Raw genomic sequence first — 22,575 nt, forward strand, 5'->3', positions numbered from 1 at the left:
GAACATCACTGACCTCCCATCCCATCCCATCCCATCCCATCCCATCCCATCCCATCCCATCCCATCCCATCCCATCCCATCCCGCTCCACCCCTCCCAGTGCCCCCTTCCCTTCCCTTCCCTTCCCTTCCCTTCCCTTCCCTTCCCTTCCCTTCCCTTCCCTTCCCTTCCCTTCCCTTCCCTTCCCTTCCCTTCCCTTCCCTTCCCTTCCCTTCCCTTCCCTTCCCTTCCCTTCCCTTCCCTTCCCTTCCCTTCCCTTCCCTTCCCTTTTTCCCTTATTTTTCCCTTTTTCCCTTTTTCCATTATTTTCCCCTTTTCCCTTTTTTCCCTTTTCCCCCTTTTCCCTTTTTCCCTTTTTCCCTTTTCCCCTTTCCCCCTTATTTCCCCTTTTCTCCTTTTCCCCCTTTTCCCCTTTTCCCCTTTTTCCCTTTTTTCCCTTTTTCCCCTTTTTTCCCTTTTCCCCTTTTCCCCTTTTCCCTTAATTTCCCTTTTTCCCTTTCCCCCTTTTCCCCTTTCCCCCTTTTCCCTTTTCCCCTTATTTCCCCTTTTTCCCTTTTTCCCTTTTTCCATTATTTTCCCTTTTCCCCTTTCCCCTTTTCCCCTTTTTCCCTTTTTTCCCTTTTTCCCTTTTCCCCTTTTTCCCTTTTTCCCTTATTTTCCCCTTTTCCCTTTTTTCCCTTTTTTCCCTTTTTCCCTTTTCCCATTATTTTCCCTTTTCCCCTTTTTCCCTTTCCCCCTTTTCCCATTATTTTCCATTATTTTCCCTTTTCCCCTTTTCCCCTTTTTCCATTATTTTCCCTTTCCCCCTTTTTTTTCCCTTTTTCCCTTTTTTTCCCCAGCCGGGTTTGGGGTCACCGATCCCGGCCGATTCCCGAGGCTGCTCCGCCCGGGGCTGGCTCGGATCAGCAGCTCCGGCTCTGCCTTATCAATCTCTTATCGCTGCCCGCAGCTCGTGCTTGAATAATCATTCACTAATCATTAATTTATCATTCATTAATCATTAATCCCGGTGAGCTCTGAACACCCCGGGCGGGAATCTCGTCCCGATTTCCCAAATCCTGAACCAGAGCCCGGATCCACGAACTCGTCCTGCACCCCACAAAGGAAAAATCAGAATTAAATCCCAATATTTGTGTTCATTCTGCACCCCACAAAAGCAAAAATCAGATTTAAATCCGGATATTTGTGTTCATTCTGTGCCCCATAAAACAGAAATCAGATTTAAATCCGGATATTTGTGTTCGTCCTGCACCCCACAAAGAAAAAATCAAATTTAAACCCCAATATTTGTGTTCCATCCTTCAGCCCACGAGTGAAATATTCCTTTAAAAAAATCGCAAAAAAATAAAAATAAAAAAATAAAAATATAAATATAAAAAATAAAAATAAAAATAAGAATAAAAATAAAAATAAAAATAAAAATAAATAAAATAAAAATGAAAATGAAAATAAAAATAAAAATAAAAATAAAAATAAAAATAAAAATAAAAATAAAAACGAAAACGAAAATAAAAATAAAAACAAAAATAAAAATAAAAATGAAAATGAAAATAAAAATAAATAAAATAAAAATGAAAATGAAAATAAAAATAAAAATAAAAATAAAAATAAATTAAAAATAAAAATAAAAATAAAAATAAAAATATATAAATATAAATATAAATATAAATATAAATATAAATATAAATATAAATATAAATATAAATATAAATATAAATATAAATATAAATAAAAAATAAAAATAAGAATAAGAATAAAAATAAAAATAAAATAAAAAAGCCTCGAGGACAAAGTGTGAGGATGAAATCTTTCCCAAATGTCAGGAAGTGAACAGAAAAAATTCCATCCCAAATCCACAGGGATAAAATTCCAATTTTTTTTTCCCAATCCCAAATTTATCCCAAAAAATTGAATTTATTCCCATTCCAACTTTTCCTTTTTCCTTTGACATTTCTGGGCTCTCACGAGTGAAATATTCCTTTTAAAAATTGCAAAAAAAATTAAAAATAAATAAAAAAATAAAAAATCCTGGAGTACAAAGTGTGAGGATGTCCCGTCCCCGATGATTTTCCTGCTTTTGTTCAGCTCCGGAGGAGGAGGAGGATGATGATGATGATTCCGGTAATTCCTCTCGTTTCCCAGCTGTTCTCCAGGCAAGAACCAGGAAAAATAATTTAAAAAAAAAAAAATTCTGGGGAGGGAGGGACAAAGTTCACGGATCTGGAAAAAAAAACAGAAAAAAAAATTGAATTATTCCAGTTTTGGGGTGATAAGGTGAAAAATTCAGATTTTTTTTTTTCTGATTATTCTGGAGTTTGGGGTTTTGGGGTGTCAAGAGGTTTTTGGGGTGTTGTTGGGTTTTTGGGATTTCATTGGGTTTTTGGGGTGTCACCGAGTTTTTGGATTTTTTTCTGGGTTTTAGGGGTTTTCCCGAGTTTTAGGGAGTTTGGGATTTCGCTGGGTTTTTGGGATCTTACTGGGGTTTTGGGGTGTCACTCGGTTTTTGGGATTTCACTGGGTTTTTGGGATTTTGCTGGGGATTTGGGGTGTCACCGAGTTTTAGGGATGTCACCGGGTTTTGGGACTTCAATGGGTTTTTGGGATTTTACTGGGTTTTGGGATTTTACTGGGTTTTGGGATTTCGCTGGATTTTAGGGATGTCGCTGGGTTTTTGGGATCTTGCTGAGGTTTTGGGGTGTCATCGAGTTTTCGGGATTTCTCTGGGTTTGGGATCTTGCTGGGTTTTTGGGATGTCACAGAGGTTTTGGGGTATTGCTCGGGTTTTGGGGTATCACCGAGTTTTTGGGATTTCGCTGGGTTTTAGGGGTGTCACCGAGTTTTAGGGATCTTGCTGAGGTTTTGGGATTTCACCGAATTTTTGGGATTTCTCTGGGTTTGAGGGGTTTCCCCGAGTTTTAGGGGTGTCACCGGATTTTAGGGTTGCCACTTGGTTTTTGGGATCTTGCTGGGTTTTTGGGATGTCACCGAGGTTTTGGATTTTCTCTGGGTTTCAGAGGTTTCCCCGAGTTTTTGGGGTGTCACTCGGTTTTTGGGATTTCACTGGGTTTTTGGGATTTTGCTGGGGATTTGGGGTGTCACCGAGTTTTAGGGGTGTCACCGAGTTTTAGGGATGTCACCGAGTTTTAGGGACTTCAATGGGTTTTTGGGATTTTACTGGGTTTTGGGATTTCGCTGGGTTTTGGGATTTCGCTGGGTTTTTGGGATCTTACTGAGGTTTTGGGGTGTCACCTAGTTTTAGGGATTTCACTGGGTTTTAGGGGTGTCACTGAGTTTTCGGGATTTCCCCGAGTTTTAGGGATTTCCCTGGGTTTTTGGGGCGTTGTTGGGTTTTTGGGATGTCGCTGGGTTTTGGGATGTCACCGAGTTTTTGGATTTTCTCTGGGTTTTAGGGGTTTCCCCGAGTTTTAGGGGTGTCACTGGAGTTTGGGATTTCACTGGGTTTTTGGGATTTTGCTGGGGATTTGGGGTGTCACCGAGTTTTTGGGACTTCAATGGGTTTTTGGGGATTTCACTGGGTTTTTGGGATTTCGCTGGGTTTTTGGGATGTCACTGGGTTTTAGGGATTTCACTGGGGTTTTGGGGTGTCACTCGGTTTTTGGGATTTCCCTGGGTTTTAGGGGTGTTGTTGGGTTTTTGGGATCTCGCTGGGTTTTGGGATGTCACCGAGTTTTTGGATTTTCTCTGGGTTTTAGGGGTTTCCCCGAGTTTTAGGGATGTCAGTGGGGTTTGGGATTTCACTGGGTTTTTGGGATTTTGTTGGGGTTTTGGGGTGTCACTCGGTTTTTGGGATGTCACTGAGTTTTTGGGACTTCTCTGGGTTTTAGGGGTTTCCCCGAGTTTTAGGGATGTCACTGGGTTTTGGGATTTCGCTGGGTTTTAGGGATGTCGCTGGGTTTTTGGGATCTTACTGAGGTTTTGGGGTGTCACCTAGTTTTAGGGATTTCACTGGGTTTTAGGGGTGTCACTGAGTTTTCGGGATTTCCCCGAGTTTTAGGGATTTCCCTGGGTTTTTGGGGCGTTGTTGGGTTTTTGGGATTTCATTGGGTTTTAGGGGTGTCACCGAGTTTTTGGATTTTCTCTGGGTTTTTGGGGTTTCCCCGAGTTTTAGGGATGTCACTGGGGTTTGGGATTTCGCTGGGTTTTTGGGATTTTGCTGGGGATTTGGGGTGTCACCGAGTTTTAGGGATGTCACCGAGTTTTAGGGACTTCAATGGGTTTTTGGGATTTTACTGGGTTTTGGGATTTCGCTGGGTTTTAGGGGCGTTGCTGGGTTTTAGGGATCTTGCTGAGGTTTTGGGATGTCACTGATTTTTTGGATTTTCCCTGGGTTTTAGGGGTTTCCCCGAGTTTTAGGGATGTCACTGGAGTTTGGGATTTCGCTGGGTTTTTGGGATTTCGCTGGGTTTTTGGGATTTCGCTGGGTTTTTGGGATCTTGCTGGGTTTTGGAGTGCCACCGAGTTTTCGGGATTTCTCTGGGTTTTAGGGATTTTACTGGGTTTTTGGGATGTCACAGAGGTTTTGGGGTATTGCTCGGGTTTTGGGGTATCACCGAGTTTTTGGGATTTCGCTGGGTTTTAGGGATGTTGTTGGGTTTTTGGGATCTTGCTGGGGTTTTGGGGTGTCACCGAGTTTTCGGGATTTGTCTAGGTTTTAGGGGTTTCCCCGAGTTTTAGGAATGTCACTGGGTTTTGGGATTTTGCTGGGTTTTAGGGGTGTCACCGAGTTTTTGGGATCTCGCTGGGTTTTGGGATGTCACCGAGTTTTTGGATTTTCTCTGGGTTTGAGGGGTTTCCCCGAGTTTTAGGGATGTCACTGGGTTTTGGGATTTTACTGGGGTTTTAGGGATGTCACCAAGGTTTTGGGATCTCACTGGGTTGTAAGGATGCCACAGGATTTTAGGGATGTCACGGGGTATTTGGGATTTCGCTGGGTTTTAGGGGTTTCCCCAAGTTTCAGGGATGTCCCCAGATTTTAGGGATGTCACCGGGTTTTAGGGATCTCGCTGGGTTTTGGGATGTCACTGGGGTTTGGGATTTAGCTGGGTTTTAGGAATGTCACTGAATTTTAGGGATTTCACTGGCTTTTAGGGATCCGTGTCCCTCTGTGTCCCCTCCGGGTCCCCCCCGTGTCCCCTCCTCGGTCCTCCCGCCCGCCAGGGGGCGCGCTGCGGTGGGGCGGGGCCGGGCCTGTGGGCGTGTCCCGGTGTCTGTGGGCGTGTCCCGGTTCGTGTCCCGCTTCCGTGTCCTGGTCCCGGTCGGGCGTGTCCCGGTGTTTGTGGGCGTGTCCCGGTGTTTGTGGGCGTGTCCCGTGTCCCGTTCCCCTATCCCGGGAGTGTCCCTGTCCCGTTCCCCGGTGCCCTGTCCCGCGGCGTCTCACGGGCAGTGTCCCTGTCCCGGGAAGTGTCCCATTCCCGTGTCCCGTTCCCCTGTCCCGGGCCGTGTTCCGGTGCCGTGTCCCGGGGAGTGTCCCTGTCCCTTTCCCGTGTCCCGTTCCCCTGTCCCGGGGCGTGTCCCTGTCCCTTTCCCGTGTCGCTTTCCCCTGTCCCGGGGAGTGTCCCTGTCCCTTTCCCGTGTCGCTTTCCCCTGTCCCGGGGAGTGTCCCTGTCCTATTCCCGTGTCTCGTTCCCGGAGAGTGTCCCTGTCCCGTTCCCGTGTCCCGTGTCCCGGGGAGTGTCCCTGTCCCGTTCCCGTGTCCCGTTCCCCTGTCCCGGGGCGTGTCCCTATCCCATTCCCGTGTCCCGTTCCCGGGGAGTGTCCCTGTTCCATTCCCGTGTCCCGGAGAGTGTCCCTGTCCCGTTCCCGTGTCCCGTGTCCCGGTGCCGTGTCCCGGGAGTGTCCTTGTCCCTTTCCTGTGTCCCGTTCCCCTGTCTCATTCCCCTGTCCCGGGGAGTGTCGCCGTCCCCAGGCGTGTCCCGGTGCCGTGTCCCGGTGCCGTGTCCCATTCCCGTGTCCCGGTGCCGTGTCCCGGGGAGTGTCCCGGTGCCGTGTCCCGTGTCCCGTTCCCGGGGCGTGTCCCGGTGCCGTGTCCCGGGGAGTGTCGCCGTCCCCAGGCGTGTCCCGTTCCCGTTCCCGGGGCGTGCCGCGGTACCGTGGGCGGGCCGCACCGAGGCCGCTCTGAGGCCGCTCCGAGGCCGCTCCGAGGCCGCACCGAGGCCGCTCCGAGCCCGCCATGGCGCTGAGCGGGGCCCTGGCGCTCCGCGTCGCTTACGCGTCCTTCGGTGCCCTGAGCGGCCTCTCGGCCTTCTGCGCCTGGAGCATCGTGCCCGCGCTGCGCCAGCCCGCCACGGCCGCGGCCGGGGGGCTCTCGGGTACGGCTCCGGGGAGAACCGGGGGGAACCGGGCCGGGGGCTGAGGGGGTGAGGGGGTGAGGGAGGGGAACCGGGCCGGGGGTGTGAGGGGCTGGGAGTGAGGGAGGGGAACCGGGCAGCCGTGGGGCGGAGGAGCCACTGGCTCAGCGCTGAGGGGGCTGTGAGGGGAGTGAGGAGCTTCTTCATCTGCCATGAGGGGGCTGTGAGGGAGTTACGGGGGATATGAGGGGAGTGAGGAGCCCCTTCCTCAGCCATGAGAGAATTGTGAGGGGAGTGAGGGCTGTGAGGGGCATGAGGAGCCCCTTCCCCATGGCTGATGGGGCTGTGAGGGGAATGAGGAGCTCCTTCCTCAGCCATGAGGGGTGTGAGGAGCCCCCTCCTCAGCCATGAGAGAATTGTGAAGGGAGTGAGGGCTGTGAGGGGAGTGAGGGGCGTGAGGAGCCTCTTCTCCATGGCTGACGGGGCTGTGAGGGATGAAAGGGGAGTGAGGGCAATGGTGGGGCCGAGGAGCCCCTTCCTCAGCCATGAGGGAGCTGTGAGGGCTCTGAGGGGAGTGAAGGGCTGTGAGGGGTGAGAGGAACCCCTTCCTCGGCCATGAGGGGTGTGAGGGGAGCGAGGAGCTCCTCACAGCCCTGAGGGAGCGGATCCGGGCAGCCATGGGGCCGAGGAACCTCTTCCCCATGGCTGACGGGGATGTGAGGGGAATGAGGAACCCCCTCCTCAACCATGAGGGGTGTGAGGGGAATGAGGAGCCCCTTCCTCAGCCATGAAGGGTGTGAGGAGCCCCTTCCTCGGCCATGAGGGAGCTGTGAGGGCTCTGAGGGGCGTGAAGGGCTGTGAGGGGTGAGAGGAGCCCCTTCCTCAGCCATGAGGGGAGTGCGGAGCCCCTTCCTCAGCCATGAGGGGTGTGAGGGAGGCGAGGAGCTCCTCACAGCCCTGAGGGAGCGGGTCCGGGAAGCCATGGGGCCGAGGATCCGCTTCCCCATGGCTGAGGGGGCTGTGAGGGGAATGAGGAGCCCCTTCCTCAGCCATGAGGGGTGTGAGGTCTCTGAGGAGCCCCTTCCTCAGCCATGAAGGGGCTGTGAGGGAGTTATGGGGGGCGTGAGGGGAGTGAGAAGCCCCTTCCTCAGCCATGAGGGGGCTGTGAAGGAGTTATGGGGGGCGTGAGGGGAGTGAGGAGCTCCTTCCTCAACCATGAGAGAATTGTGAGGGGAGTGAGGGGCATGAGGAGCCCCTTCCCCATGGCTGAGGGGGCTATGAGGGATGAAAGGGGAGTGAGGGCAATGGTGGGGCCGAGGAGCCCCTTCCTCAGCCCTGAGGGGTGAGAGGAGCCCCTTCCTCAGCCATGAGGGAGCTGTGAGGGCTCTGAGGGGCATGAAGGGCTGTGAGGGGTGAGAGGCGCCCCTTCCTCAGCCATGAGGGGTGTGAGGGGAGCGAGGAGCTCCTCACAGCCCTGAGGGAGCGGGTCCGGGCAGCCATGGGGCCGAGGAGCCGCTTCCCGGGGCTGAGGAGGCTGTGAGGGTTGAGAGGAGCCCCTTCCTCAGCCATGAGGGGGCTGTGAGGGAGTTATGGGGGGCGTGAGGGGAGTGAGGAGCTCCTTCCTCAGCCATGAGAGAATTGTGAGGGGTGTGAGGGCTGTGAGGGGAGTGAGGGGCATGAGGAGCCCCTTCCCCATGGCTGAGGGGGCTGTGAGGGGAGTGAGGACCACCTTCCTCAACCATGAGGGGCGTGAGGAACCCCTTGCCCATGACTGAGGGGGCTATGAGGGATGAAAGGGGAGTGAGGGCAATGGTGGGGCCGAGGAGCCCCTTCCTCAGCCATGAGGGAGCTGGGAGGGCTCTGAGGGGAGTGAAGGACTGTGAGGGGTGAGAGGAACCCCTTCCTCGGCCATGAGGGGTGTGAGGAGCCCCTTCCCCATGGCTGAGGGGGTTGTGAGGGATGAAAGGGGAGTGAGGGCGATGGTGGGGCCGAGGAGCCCCTTGCCCATGGCTGAGGGGGAATTTGAGGGTGGATTTGAGGGGGTGTCAGAGCCATGGGGGTGTCAGAGCCATGGGGGTGTCAGGGCAGCAATGAGGCCGAGGGGCCCCTTGAGGGTTTTTTTCAGGGAAGCAAAGAAATCCTCCCGATTTCCCCCAAGTGCTGCAAGCAGCTGGGGCAGATACTGTGGAAGAGGGGAAAACAGGCCAAAAATGTGGAGAAAACTGCGCAAAAATGTGGAGAAAACTGGCCAAAAATGTGGGAAAAACTGCGCAAAAATGTGGGGAAAAACTGGCCAAAAATATGGGAAAACTGGCCAAAAATGTGGGAAAAACTGGCCAAAAATGTGGGGAAAACTGACCAAAAATGTGGGGAAAACTGCCCGAAAATGTGCCCAAAAATCTGGAAATTCGGGGAGTTTGTGGCTCTGGGGTTGCCTGGCTGAATTCCTGGAGGAGCAGTGGAAAGAGAAATGAAAATTTAGAAAAGATCCAGGGATGGGTGCAGGGCTGGACTTGTCTCTGCTTCTTCCTTAAAAAAAGCCCAAAAAACAAAACACTAAAAAAAAAAAAGAAAAAAAAATTTGGATTCAGCAGAGAATTTTGTTTTTGCTGGGTGGCACAAAACTGAGGGGGGAACTTGAAGCAGAAATCAGGGGAAAGAGCAAGGGAACGATTTTTGCTGAGTTGTGCTCAGGGGGGCAGTTTTGGCAGTGGAATTTTGAAATTTGGACAGTGAGATTTTGAGATTTTGGACAGTGGAATTTTAAAATTTTGACAGGGGAATTTCTGACAGTGGAATTTTTGACAATGGAATTTTGACAGTGAAATTTTGACAGCAGAATTTTGACAGCAGAATTTGCATGCCCTCATTAAAGTGCCCTGATTTAGCCAAGCTCTGCCTGTTTGTCTCATTTTTGATTCCTCTGAACACAAAATCTGAATATTCCAAAAACTCCTCTCCTTCCTGAGTTTCTTTCCTAAAATATCTCACTTTTTGGCAGGAAAATCCCCCAATTTTGGGCCTATCCCAAACCCTGGGATCTCCCAGGAGAGGCAAAATTTGGGAAACACAAAAATGGCAAAAAATTCGCAAAATTGGGGATTCCAGCTCCTTCCAGCTGTTGCTGGAGTGGATAAAAGGGAATTGTTCAGCTGCAAAAGGCTTTGTAAACACAGGAAAATAAAAAAAAAAAATCTTGGAGTCTTGGAATTTTCTGGGATACCTGTCCCTGGGTGCCACTCTGATGTCCCTGCTGTCACCTGGACAACTGTCCAGATGTTCCCAGGTGTTCTGGGTGTATCTATCTGTGCTTTACCTGTCCATGGTTGATGTTCTGGTGTCCCTGCTGTCACCTGGACAGGTGTTGCAGATGTTCAGGGCTGTTCCCAGATGTTCCCAGATGTTCTGGGTGGGTTAATCTGTGCTTTATTTGTCCCTGAGTGATGTTCTGGTGTCCCTGATGACATCTAAACAGGTGTCCAGATGTTCCCAGATGTTCTGGGTGGGTTTATCTGTGCTTTACCTGTCCATGGTTGATGTTCTGGTGTCCCTGCTGTCACCTGGGCAGCTGTCCAGATGTTCCCAGATGTTCTGGGGGGTTAATCTGTGCTTTACTTGTCCCTAGGTGCTGTTCTGATGTCCCTGCTGACATCTGGACAGGTGTTGCAGATGTTCCCAGCTGTTCCCAGCTGTTCCCAGCTGTATTTTACCTGTCCCTTGGTGCTGTTCTGGTGTCCCTACTGTCACCTGGACAGCTGTCCAGGTGTTCCCAGATGTTCCCAGATGTTCTGGTTGTATTTATCTGTGCTTTATCTGTCCCTGGGTGCCACTCTGACGTCCCTGCTGTCACCTGCACAGGTGTGCAGCTGTTCTGGGCTGTTCCCAGATGATCCCAGATGTTCCCAGCTGTGCTTTACCTGTCCATGGTTGATGTTTTGGTGTCCCTGCTGTCACCTGCACAGGTGTCCAGCTGTTCCCAGCTGTTCCCAGATGTTCTGGGGGGGTTAATCTGTGTTTCACCTGTCCCTTGGTGCTGTTCTGATGTCCCTGCTGACACCTGGACAGGTGTGCAGCTGTTCCCAGCTGTTCCCAGCTGTTCAGGGCAGGTTTATCTGTGTTTCACCTGTCCCTGGGTGCCACTCTGACGTCCCTGCTGTCACCTGCACAGCTGTCCAGATGTTCTCAGGTGTTCTGGGGGGGTTAATCTGTATTTTACCTGTCCATGGTTGATGTTCTGGTGTCCCTACTGTCACCTGGACAGGTGCCCAGCTGTTCCCAGCTGTTCAGGGCTGTGTTTATCTATGTTTTACCTGTCTCTGGGTGCCACTCTGACGTCCCTGCTGTCACCTGGACAGATGTTGCAGCTGTTCTGGGCTGTATTTTACCTGCCCATGGTTGATGTTTTGGTGTCCCTGGTGACACCTGGACAGATGTGCAGCTGTTCCCAGCTGTTCAGGGCAGGTTTATCTATACTTTACCTGTTCCCAGCTGTTCCCAGCTGTTCAGGCTGTGTTTATCTGTGTTTCACCTGTCCCTGGGTGCCACTCTGACGTCCCTGCTGTCACCTGCACAGGTGTCCAGCTGTTCCCAGCTGTTCAGGGTGTGTTTATCTGTGTTTCACCTGTCCCTGGGTGCCACTCTAATGTCCCTACTGTCACCTGGACAGATGTTGCAGCTGTTCTGGGCTGTATTTTACCTGCCCATGGTTGATGTTCTGGTGTCCCTGCTGTCACCTGCACAGCTGTGCTGCACTTCCCAGCTGTTCCCAGATGTTCTGGGTGGGTTAATCTGTGCTTTACCTGTCCCTGGGTGCCACTCTGACATCCCTGCTGTCACTGCACAGGTGTGCAGCTGTTCTGGGCTGTTCCCAGCTGTTCTGGACTGTGTTTTACCTGTCCATGATTGACTTTATGAAGTTCCTGCTGTCACCTGCACAGGTGTGCAGCTGTTCCCAGCTGTTCAGGGCAGGTTTACCTGTACTTTACCTGTTCCCAACTGTTCAGGGTTGTTCCCAGGTGCTCCCAGGTGCTCCCAGATGTTCAAGCTGTGTTTATCTGTACTTCACCTGTCCCTGGGTGCTGTTCTGGTGTCCCTGCTGTCACCTGTACAGGTGTGCAGCTGTTCCCAGATGTTCCCAGATGTTCTGAGTGGGTTAATCTGTATTTTACCTGTCCATGATGTTCTGGTGTCCCTGCTGACTTCTAGACAGGTGTGCAGCTGTTCCCAGATGTTCCCAGCTGTTCCCAACTGTTCAGGGCAGGTTAATCTGTACTTCACCTGTCCCTGGGTGCCACTCTGACGTCCCTGCTGTCACCTGGACAGGTGTTGCAGATGTTCAGGGCTGTTCCCAGCTGTTCCCAGATGTTCTGGGGGGTTGATCTGTACTTTACCTGTCCATGGTTGATGTTCTGGTGTCCCTGCTGTCACCTGGACAGGTGTGCAGCTGTTCCCAGCTGTTCAGGGCTGTATTTTATCTGTCCATGGTTGATGTTCTGGTGTCCCTGCTGACACCTGCACAACTGTGCTGCTCTTCCCAGCTGTTCCCAGCTGTTCAGGGCAGGTTTATCTGTGTTTCACCTGTCCCTGGGTGCCACTCTGACGTCCCTGCTGTCACCTGCACAGGTGTGCAGCTGTTCCCAGCTGTTCAGGGCTGTGTTTATCTGTGTTTCACCTGTCCCTGGGTGCCACTCTGACGTCCCTGCTGTCACCTGCACAGGTGTGCTGGCGCTCTGGGCCCTAATCACGCATGTGATGTACCTGCAGGATTACTGGAGGACCTGGTTAAAGGGCCTGAGGTTCTTCCTGGCCGTGGGGATTCTCTTCTGTGCCCTCTCCGGGCTGGGCTTCTGCACCTTCCTGGCCCTGGCCATCAGCCAGCACCAGTGTGAGTACTGGGAGGCACTGGGAGGCACTGGGAGGGACTGGGAGGCACTGGGAGGCACTGGGAGCACTGGGAGGGACTGGGAGGCACTGGGAGGGGGGTGGGAGAGCTGCTGTCCCCTCCTTTTGTGGGGACACCTGAAGGGATGGTGCTGAATTCATGGAGGGCACCCCTCATCCAACAAAAAAAAATGGGATTGCCTCTGTTTCTGTTTAAAAAAATGGGAATTTTCTCATTTCCGTTAAAAAAATGGGAATTTTCTCATTTCCATAACTCAAAAAAACTGGGATTGCCTCGTTTCCATTCCCAAAAAATCCTGGGATTGTCTCGTTTCCATTTTAAAAAAATTGGGATTGCCTCATTTCCATTTAAAAAGAAAAAAGGGAATTTTCTCATTTCCATTCCCAAAAAAACTGGGATTGCCATTCCCAAAAAACCAGGGAATTTCTTCATTTCTATTAAAAAAAAACCTGGGATTGCCTCATTTCCATTTTTTAAAAAAGGGAATTTCCTCATTTCCATTAAAAAAACCCCCTGGGATTGCCTCATTTCCATTTAAAAATAAAAAAAGGAATTTTCCCATTTCCATTCCCAAAAAAACTGGGATTGCCATTCCCAAAAAAACAGGGAATTTCCTCATTTCAATTAAAAAAACCCCTGGGATTGCCTTGTTTCCATTTTTTAAAAAAAGGGAATTTCCTCATTTCCATTAAAAAAACCCCCTGGGATTGCCTCATTTCCATTTAAAAAGAAAAAAGGGAATTTTCTCATTTCCATTCCCAAAAAAACTGGGATTGCCATTCCCAAAAAAACAGGGAATTTCCTCATTTCTATTAAAAAAAAACTGGGATTGCCTTGTTTCCATTTTTTAAAAAAGGGAATTTCCTCATTTCCATTAAAAAAAAAAAAACTGGGATTGCCTTGTTTCCATTTTTAAAAAAAAGGGAATTTCCTCATTTCCATTAAAAAAACCCCTGGGATTGCCTCATTTCCATTTAAAAAGAAAAAAGGGAATTTTCTCATTTCCATTCCCAAAAAAACTGGGATAGCCATTCCCAAAAAAAACAGGGAATTTCCTCATTTCCATTAAAAAAAAAAACTGGGTTGCCTCATTTCCATTCCCCAAAAAAAGCTGGGATTGCCTCATTTCTATTAAAAAAAAAAATCTGGGAATTCCCTTATTTCCATTCCCAAAAAACCTGGGAATTTCCTCATTTCCATGAAAAAGAAACCCCTAAAATCTAAAATTTTTTTTCCCCTAAATCCCAATGTTTTTCCCCCTAAATTCCCATTTCCTCCTAAACCCTGATTTCCCCTAAACCCCAATTTTTTTTTCCCCTGAACCTTGATACTTTTTTCCCCTGAATCCAAATTTTTCCCCCTAAATCCTGATATTTTTCTCCCTAAATACTGATTTTTCCCCCCAAACCCAAATATTTTCCCCCTAAACCCCAATTTTTCCCCCCAAACCCTGATATTTCCCCCCAAACCCCCATATTTTCCCCTAAATCCCAATGTTTTTTCCCCCTAAATCCCATTATTTTTCCCCCTAAACCCCAATTTTTCCCCCCTAAATCCCAATTTTTCCCCCCTAAATCCCAATCTTTCCCCCCTAAATCCCGATTTTCCCCCCTAAATCCCATTTTTTCCCCCAAACCCCAATTTTTCCCCCTAAATCCCAATTTTTCCCCCCTAAATCCCATTTTTTCCCCACTAAACCCCAATAATCCCCCCCAAACTCTGATATTTTTCCCCCAAACTCTGATATTTTTCCCCCAAACTCTGATATTTTCCCCAAACTCTGATATTTTCCCCCAAACTCTGATATTTTCCCCCCAAACTCTGATATTTTCCCCCCTAACCCCGATATTTTCCCCTCAGCCCTGACAGACCCGCGCAGTTTTTACCTCTCCTGTGTCTGGAGCTTCATGGCGCTGAAATGGGCGCTGCTGCTGAGCCTGTACTCGAACCGGTACCGGGCTGAGTTCGCTGACATCAGCATCCTCAGTGACTTCTGAACTCCTGAAATTCCTGAAATTCCTGCTGGGAAGGTGAGTGTCAGTCTGTCAGTCTGTGTGTCTGTGTGTCTGTGTGTCTGTCTGTCTGTCTGTCTGTCTGTCTGTCTGTGTGTCTGTCTGTGTGTCTGTGTGTCTGTCAGTCTGTCTGTGTGTCTGTCTGTGTGTGTGTCTGTGCTGAGCCTCTACTCGAACCGGTACCGGGCTGAGTTCGCTGACATCAGCATCCTCAGTGACTTCTGAGCTCCTGAAATTCCTGAAATTCCTGCTGGGAAGGTGAGTGTGTGTCTGTCTGTGTGTCTGTCTGTCTGTCTCTGTGTCTGTCTGTGTGTCTGTCTGTGTGTCTGTGTGTGCTGAACCTGTACTCGAACCGGTACCGGGCTGAGTTCGCTGACATCAGCATCCTCAGTGACTTCTGAGCTCCTGAAATTCCTGAAATTCCTGCTGGAAAGGTGAGTGTCAGTCTGTCAGTCTGTGTGTCAGTCTGTCAGTCTGTCTGTCTGTCAGTCTGTCTGTCTGTGTGTCTGTCTGTCTCTGTGTGCTGAGCCTGTACTCGAACCAGTACCGGGCTGAGTTCGCTGATATCAGCATCCTCAGTGACTTCTGAGCTCCTGAAATTCCTGAAATTCCTGCTGGGAAGGTGAGTGTGTGTCTGTCAGTCAGTCTGTCAGTCTGTCTGTCTGTGTGTCTGTCTGTGTGTCTGTCTGTGCTGAGCCTCTACTCGAACCAGTACCGGGCTGAGTTTGCTGATATCAGCATCCTGAGTGACTTCTGAGCTCCTGAAATTCCTGAAATTCCTGAAATTCCTGCTGGGAAGGTGAGTGTCAGTGTGTCAGTCTGTCTGTCTGTCTGTCTGTGTGTCTGTGTGTGTGTCTGTCTGTCTGTGCTGAGCCTGTACTCGAACCGGTACCGGGCTGAGTTCGCCGATATCAACATCCTCAGTGACTTCTGAACTCCTGAAATTCCTGAAATTCCTGAAATTCCTGCTGGAAAGGTGAGTGTGTGTGTGTCTGTCTGTCTGTCTGTGTGTCTGTCTGTCTGTGCTGAGCCTGTGCTCGAACTGGTACCAGGCTGACTTTGTGGACATCAGCATCCTGAATGACGTCTGAATTTGAGCCCCAAAAAAACCCAAAAATTCAACTTCACACCCCAAACCCTGGGAACTTTGAGCCCATTAAAATCTCCATAAAAACCCCAAAAAATTCAAAGAGAAACCCCAAGCCCTGGGTGCTTTGAACCCCATAAAAACCCCAAAAAAAACCCAAAAATTCAACTTCACACCCCAAACCCTGGGAGCTTTTAGCCCCATAAAAACCCAAAAAAACCCAAAAATTCAACTTCACACCCCATAAAAAACCCCAAAAATGGAACTTCACACCCCAAGCCCTGGGAGCTTTGAGCCCCATAAAAACCCAAAAATTCAAAGAAAAACTCAAAACCCTGGGAGCTTTGAGCCCCATAAAAACCCCAAAAATTCAAAGAGAAACCCCAAACCCTGGGAGCTTTGAGCCCCATAAACCCCCAAAAAAACTCCAAAAGTTCAACTTCACACCCCATAAAATACCCCAAAAATTCAACTTCACACCCCAAACCCTGAGAACTTTGAGCCCATTTAAAACCCCAATAATCTCCCTGAATCAAACTTGTCTATTTCATTTTTTTTTTATTTTATTTTTTCTTTAAGGCCTGAAATTTTCCCCGATGTGTCAAAAGCAGGAAAAAAAAAAACCAAACAAAAAAACCTCAACGTGCTGGAGGAGTCACTGAAACCACTTTGTGACCTTTCCATGAGAAGTTTGGATCAACATCCTCCCGAAAAAAAAACCAAAAAAACCCCAAAAAAGAACAAATTGAAATATTTGAGGCCAAAACCTCCAAATGTGGGGACAAAATCCCCTCGGGTTTTTTCCTGCACTTCAGAGCTCATTGTGTTCCCAAAACCAGAACCCTTCTCCTGGCCAAATCCAATCCTGGCTGAGTTTCTCTTTTAAAAGGAAAACAATAAAAAAATAAAAATATAAAATATAAAAGAGAATGAATTATGGAATAAAGGGCAGCTTTCCTTTCCTTTCCTTTCCTTTCCTTTCCTTTCCTTTCCTTTCCTTTCCTTTCCTTTCCTTTCCTTTCCTTTCCTTTCCTTTCCTTTCCTTTCCTTTCCTTTCCTTTCCTTTCCTTTCCTTTCCTTTCCTTTCCTTTCCTTTCCTTTCCTTTCCTTTCCTTTCCTTTCCTTTCCTTTCCTTTCCTTTCCTTTCCTTTCCTTTCCTTTCCTTCCTTTCCTTTCCTTCCCTTCCCTTCCCTTCCCTTCCCTTCCTCCTTCCCTTCCTTCCCTTCCCTTCCCTTCCCTTCCCTTCCCTTCCCTTCCCTTCCCTTCCCTTCCCTTCCCTTCCCTTTTTCCCTTTTTCCCTTTTTCCCTTTTTCCCTTTTTCCCTTTTTCCCTTTTTCCCTTTTTTTTTATTTTCCTTTCCCTCCCCTGCCCTTCCTCTTCCTCCCAGGAGCAGCTGGATTGACCTGGCAGGAATTTGGTGCTGGGGGAGGGTGGGAATGGAGGCAGGGGAGGGATGGATAGACGGACAGACGGACAGATGGAGGGAGGGATGGGTCCAAGGATGGATGGAGGGATGGACAGACGGACAAATGGACAGATGGAGGGAGGGATGGGTCCAAGGACGCTGAAATCGGCCGCGCGTTACATCGGCTTCCTGTGCCACGTGCTGCGGGGTGGCCAGCTGGAACACGGGGTGGCCACCAACTGTGACCGGCTGGAGCGTGGGGTGGCCACCAACTGTGATCGGCTGGAGAGCGGGGTGGCCACTGGCTGTGACCAGCTGGAGAGTGAGGTGGCCACTGGCTGTGACCAGCTGGAGAGCGGAGTGGCCACCAGTTGTTTGTGACCGGCTGGAGAGCGGGGTGGCCACCAACTGTGACCGGCTGGAGCGTGGGGTGGCCACCAGGTGTGACCGGCTGGAGAGTGGGGTGGCCACCAGGTGTGACCTGCTGGAGAGTGGGAGAGCCACCAACTGTGACCTGCTGGAGCACGGGGTGGCCACCAGGTGTGACCGGCTGGAGAGTGGGGTGGCCACCAGGTGTGACCGGCTGGAGAGTGGAGTGGCCACCAGGTGTGACCAGCTGGAGCGTGGGGTGGCCACCAGGTGTGACCGGCTGGAGAGCGGGGTGGCCACCGTCACCTGCTGGAACATGGGGTGGCCACCAGCTGTGACCAGCTGGATCATGGGGTGGCCACCAACTGTGACCTGAGCTAGCCTTCTCCGTGTGGAGGATGGAGGGGGCTATCTCTGTGTCACCTGTCACCTCTTTGTCACCTGTCATCGCTGTGGTGATCCCAAAGATGTGACCCCATGGACTGTGGTGATCCCATGGACTGTGGTGATCCCATAGACGTGATCCCACAGATGTGACCCCATGGATTGAGATCCCGCAGATGTGTTTCCATGGATTGTGGTGATCCCACAGATGTGATCCCATAAATTGTGGTGATCCCATGGATTGTGATGATCCCATGGACTGAGATCCCATGGATTGGGGTGGTTCCATGGATTGTGGTGATCCCATGGATTGTGGTGATCCAATGGATTGTGGTGATTCCACAGATGTGACCCCATTGATTGAGATCCCATGGATGTAACCCCATGGATTGTGATGATCCCATAGATGTGATCTCACGGATGAGATCCCCTGGATGTGATCCCATGGACTGTGGTGATCCCATGGACGTGGTCCCACAAATGTGATCCCGTGGACTGTGGTGATCCCATTGATTGAGATCTCATGGATGAGATCCCATGGATTGTGGTGATCCTATGGATATGATCCCATGGATTTTGTTCCCGTGAATTTTTTCACGCAGATGAGACGCCACAGATGTGACCCCATGGATTTTGTTCCCATGGATTGTGGTGATTCCATGGATGTAATCCCATGGACTGTGGTGACCCCGTGGATGTGATCCCATTGATTGAGATCCCATGGATGTAACCCCATGGATTGTGGTGATCCCACAGATGTGATCCCATAAATTGTGGTGATCCCAGGGATTGTGGTGAACCCCTGGATGTGATCCCATGGATTGGGGTGATCCCATGGATTGTGGTCCCCTGGATGTGATTCCACGGACTGTGGTGATCCCATGGACGTGATCCCACAGATGTGACCCCATGGATGTGATCCCATTGATTGAGATCCCAAAGATGTGACCCCATGGATTGTGGTGATCCCACAGATGTGATCCCATGGATTTTGTTCCCATGGATGTGATCCCATGCATTGTGGTGATCCCATGGACTGTGGTGATCCTTAAAATGAGAAAAAAAAATCCCTTAAAATGAGCAAAAAAATCCCTTAAAATGAGCAAAAAATATGTTAAAATTAACAAAAAAATCCCTTAAAATGAGAAAAGAAATCCCTTAAAATGAACCAAAAAATCCCTTAAAATGAGCAAAAAAAAATCTTAAAATGAGCAAAAAAAACCCCTTAAAATTAACAAAAAAACCCTTAAGCCCTGGAACCCCCCCGGGACCCTCACACAAAGAATTTTGACTCCTCAAAAGCTTTTTTATTTTCTTTTAAAATATCTCCTTTTTTTTTTTTTTTTTTCCTCTTTTTGTTTTTTTGGTGTTTTTTTTTTTTAGTTCTTTATTTTTTTTACAAAATCTCCTCCCGGAGCTGTCCCCACCCCTCCCCCCAGCTCAGCCAGGGCTTTGTCCCCCTCCCCCTTTGTCCCCAAATCCCCCCGGGGGACAGAGCTCGGTCCTTGTGGGGGAAAAAAAAACAAAACAAAAACCCGGGATGCAGAGAAATGGGAAAAAATCGGGATGGGAAAAGAAAAAATTGGGATGGGAAAGGGAAATGGGGAGGAAGCCTCGGGATGAGGGACAGGGAGGGGACCGAGGGGGGTTGGGCTCCCCAAAATCCCGGCGGGAATTGAGGGGATGGGGAGGGATTGAGCCGGGATCAAACCAGGATTGAGCCGGGATTAAGCTGAGATCAAACCGGGATCAAATCGGGATTGAGCCGGGATTGAGCCAGGATCAAACTGGGATTGAGCCGGAATCAGACCAGGATTGAGCCGGGATTGAACCTGGATTGAGTTGGGATCAAACCGGGATTGAGCCAGGATCAAACCAGGAACAAACTGGGATCAAACCAGGATTGAGCCAGGATCAAACTGGGACCGGGGCGGGATCAAACAAGGATTGAGCCAGGATCAAACCGGGATAGAGCCGGGATTGAGCTGGAATCAAACCATGAACAAACCAGGATCAAATCGGGATTGAGCCAAGGATCAAACCAGGATTGAGCCGGGATCAGACCAGGATTGAGCCAGGATCAAACCAGGATTGAGCCAGAATCAAACTGGTATCGAGACGGGATCAAACTGGGATTGAGCTGGAATCAAACCAGGACTGAGCCGGGATTGAGCCAGGATCAAATGAGGAACAAACCGGGATCAAATCGGGATTGAGCCAGGATCAAACTGGGATTGAGCTGGGATCAAATCAGGACTGAGCCCCGATTAAGCTGAGATCAAACCGGGATTGAACCGGGATCAAACTGGGACTGGGATGGGATTGAGCCGGAATCAAACTGAGATTGAGCCGGAATCAGACCAGGATTGAGCCGCGATCAAACTGGGATCAAGCTGGGATCAAACCCGGATTGAGCCGGGATCAACCCAGGATCGGGGTGAGATCAAACCAGGAACAAACTGGGATCAAACCGGGATTGAGCCGGAATCAAACTGGATTGAGCCAGGATCAAACTGGGATCGGGGCAGGATCAAACTGGGACCGAGCCAGGATCGAGCTGGGATCAAACCAGGATTGAGCTGGGATCAAACCAGGATTGAGCCGGGATCAGGACGGGATTGAGCCGGGATCAAACCGGGATTGAGCCGGAATCAAACCAGGATTGAGCCGGGATTGAGTCGGGATTGAGCTGGAATCAAACCAGGAACAAACTGGGATCAAATCGGGATTGAGTCGGGATTAACCCAGGATCAAACCAGGATTGAGCCGGAATCAAACTGGGACTGGGGCAGGATTGAGCCGGGATCAAACCAGGATCGAGGCGGGATCAAACCAGGATTGAGCCAGAATCAAACTGGTATTGAGACGGGATCAAACCAGAATTGAGCTGGGATCGAGCCAGGATTGAGCTGGGATCAAACCAGAATTGAGCTGGGATCAAACCGGGACTGGGCCAGGATTGAGCCAGGACTGAGCCGGGATTGAGCCGGGATCGCTCCCAGGGTTCCCCCGGGAACAGGAGCTGGGCTCAAACGGCGCCGGCAGCGCCCGGAGCGCAAACCTGAGCTGGGATCAACGAGGGCCGGAGGGGTCAGTGAGGGGTCAGCGAGGGGTCAGAGGGGTCAGAGTGGCCGTAATGACCCCCGGGCACTGCCCGAGCTCTGGCCCTGCCCGGGGACACTCCAAGTTTTCCTTGGGATGCTCCAAATTCCCCTCGGGACGCTCCGAATTCCCCTCAGGATGCTCCGAATTTTCTTCAGGACGCTCCAAATTCCCCTCGGGATGCCCTGAATTTCTCTCAGGACACTGAATTCTCCTCACTCAGGATGCTCAGAATTCCCCTCGGGACGCTCTGAATTTTCCTTGGAACGCTCCGAATTTTCTTCAGGATGCTCTGAATTCCCCTCAGGACGCTCCAAATTCCGCTCGGGAAGCTCCAAATTCCCCTCGGGACGCTCTGAATTCCCCTCAGGACACTCTGAATTCCCCTCGAACACTCTGATTTTTCCTTGGAACGCTCCAAATTCCCCTCGGGACGCTTTGAATTCTCCTCGGGATGCCCTGAATTTCTCTCAGGATGCTCCGAATTCTGCTCAGGACGCTCAGAATTTTCCTTGGAACGCTCCAAATCCCCCCCGGTCCCAAAGCCCCTCCCGGCCCCGTCCCTGCGGCTCCGTCCCGGTCCCGCTGCCCCAGCAGGGCGAGGGGAGCCGGGGAAATTCGGGGGAGGGTCCTGGGGCGTCTCTGGGGGGTCTCTGGGGGTCCATCCCAATGTCCGACCCTCCCGGTGCTCGGGGGGGTCTCTGGGGTCCCAAAATTGAGGGGGGGGGCTCGGGGGTCTCGGTGGTGGTGCGGGGACAGACGGACACCGGGATCCTGTCACGGGCTCAGGGCTCCCTCCTGCTCCATCGGCTTCCTCCTGCGCCCTGCGGGGAACGGGGACAGCGACGGTGACACGGGACGGGGACAGTGACACAGGGATGGGGACAGTGACACGGGGACGGGGACAGTGACACGGGGACAGTGACACGGGGACGGGGACAGTGACACGGGGACAGTGACACGGGGACAGGGACACGGGGACAGGGACAGTGACACCGGGACAGCGACAAAGGGAGGGGACAGACTGGGATTCCCAGGACACAGAACCCAACTCCCAGAACACAGAACAGAATTCCCAAGAGCCACAATGGGATTTCCAGGACCCAAACTGGGATTCCAGGACCCAGAACAGAACTCCGAGAACCCAGAATGGAATTCCAGAACCAAGAACATAATTCCCAGAAGAGGATTCCAGAACCCAGAACAGGATTCCTAAACCCAGAACAGAATTCCCAGAACCAAGAAAAGAATTCCCTAAAGAGGATTCCAGGACCCAGAACAGGATTCCCAAGATCCAGAACGGGATTCCAGGATCCAGAATGGGATTTCCAGGACCCAGAACAGAATTCCCAGAACCCACAATGGGATTCCAGAACCCAGAACAGCATTCCAGAACCCAGACTGGAACTCCCAGAACCCAGAACGGGATTCCAGAACCCACAAAGGAATTCCAGAACCCAGAACAGAATCCCAGAACCCAGAGCAGAATTCCAGAACCCAGAAGAGGATTCCAGGACCCAGAACAGAATTCCCAGAACCCAGAACAGAATTCCCAGAACCCAGAACAGGACTCCTAAGATCCAGAACGGGATTCCAGAACCCAGAACAAGATTCCAGGACCCAGAACCCAATTCCCAGAACCCAAAACAGGATTCCAGGACCCAGAACAGGATTCCAGAACCCAGAACAGAATTCCAGAACCCAGAACAGGATTCCAGGACCCAGAACAAGATTCCAGGACCCAGAACCCAATTCCCAGAACCCAGACTGGAATTCCCAGAACCCAGAACAGGATTCCAGAACCCAGAATGGGATTCCAGGATCCAGAATGGGTTTTCCAGGACCCAGAACATAACTCCCAGAACCCAGAACAGAACTCCCAGAACCCAGAACAGAGTTCCAGAACCCACAACAGGATTCCAGAACCCAGAACGTGATTCCAGGATCCAGAATGGGATTTCCAGGACCCAGAAGAGGATCCCAGAACCCAGAACAGGATTCCAGAAC

At 50.6% G+C, this 22,575-nt stretch overlaps 2 protein-coding genes across 6 annotated transcripts in view; one reads left to right on the plus strand and one right to left on the minus strand.

Moving 5' to 3' along the window:
* Window positions 1-6,130: 6,130 nt before the first annotated feature.
* Window positions 6,131-15,919, plus strand: SLC48A1 (solute carrier family 48 member 1). Its single transcript, XM_033083446.2, has 4 exons — window positions 6,131-6,328; window positions 12,024-12,191; window positions 14,070-14,239; window positions 15,888-15,919. The coding sequence occupies exons 1-3, from the start codon at window positions 6,190-6,192 to the stop codon at window positions 14,204-14,206; spliced, it is 444 nt and encodes a 147-aa protein (XP_032939337.1). The 5' UTR covers window positions 6,131-6,189; the 3' UTR covers window positions 14,207-14,239; window positions 15,888-15,919.
* A 3,164-nt stretch (window positions 15,920-19,083) lies between these two features.
* HDAC7 (histone deacetylase 7) overlaps window positions 19,084-22,575 on the minus strand; it is a 95,152-nt gene continuing 91,660 nt past the window's right edge. For all 5 annotated transcript variants that reach the window (XM_033083382.1, XM_033083383.1, XM_033083385.1 and 2 more), the window contains one exon: window positions 19,084-21,392. In XM_033083382.1, coding sequence (XP_032939273.1) covers window positions 20,765-21,392 — 628 coding nt within the window. In that variant the 3' untranslated portion in view covers window positions 19,084-20,764. The remainder of the gene's footprint in view (window positions 21,393-22,575) is intronic.

The sequence above is a fragment of the Catharus ustulatus genome, chromosome 31 (assembly GCF_009819885.2).
Source record: "Catharus ustulatus isolate bCatUst1 chromosome 31, bCatUst1.pri.v2, whole genome shotgun sequence".
NCBI lineage: Eukaryota > Metazoa > Chordata > Aves > Passeriformes > Turdidae > Catharus > Catharus ustulatus.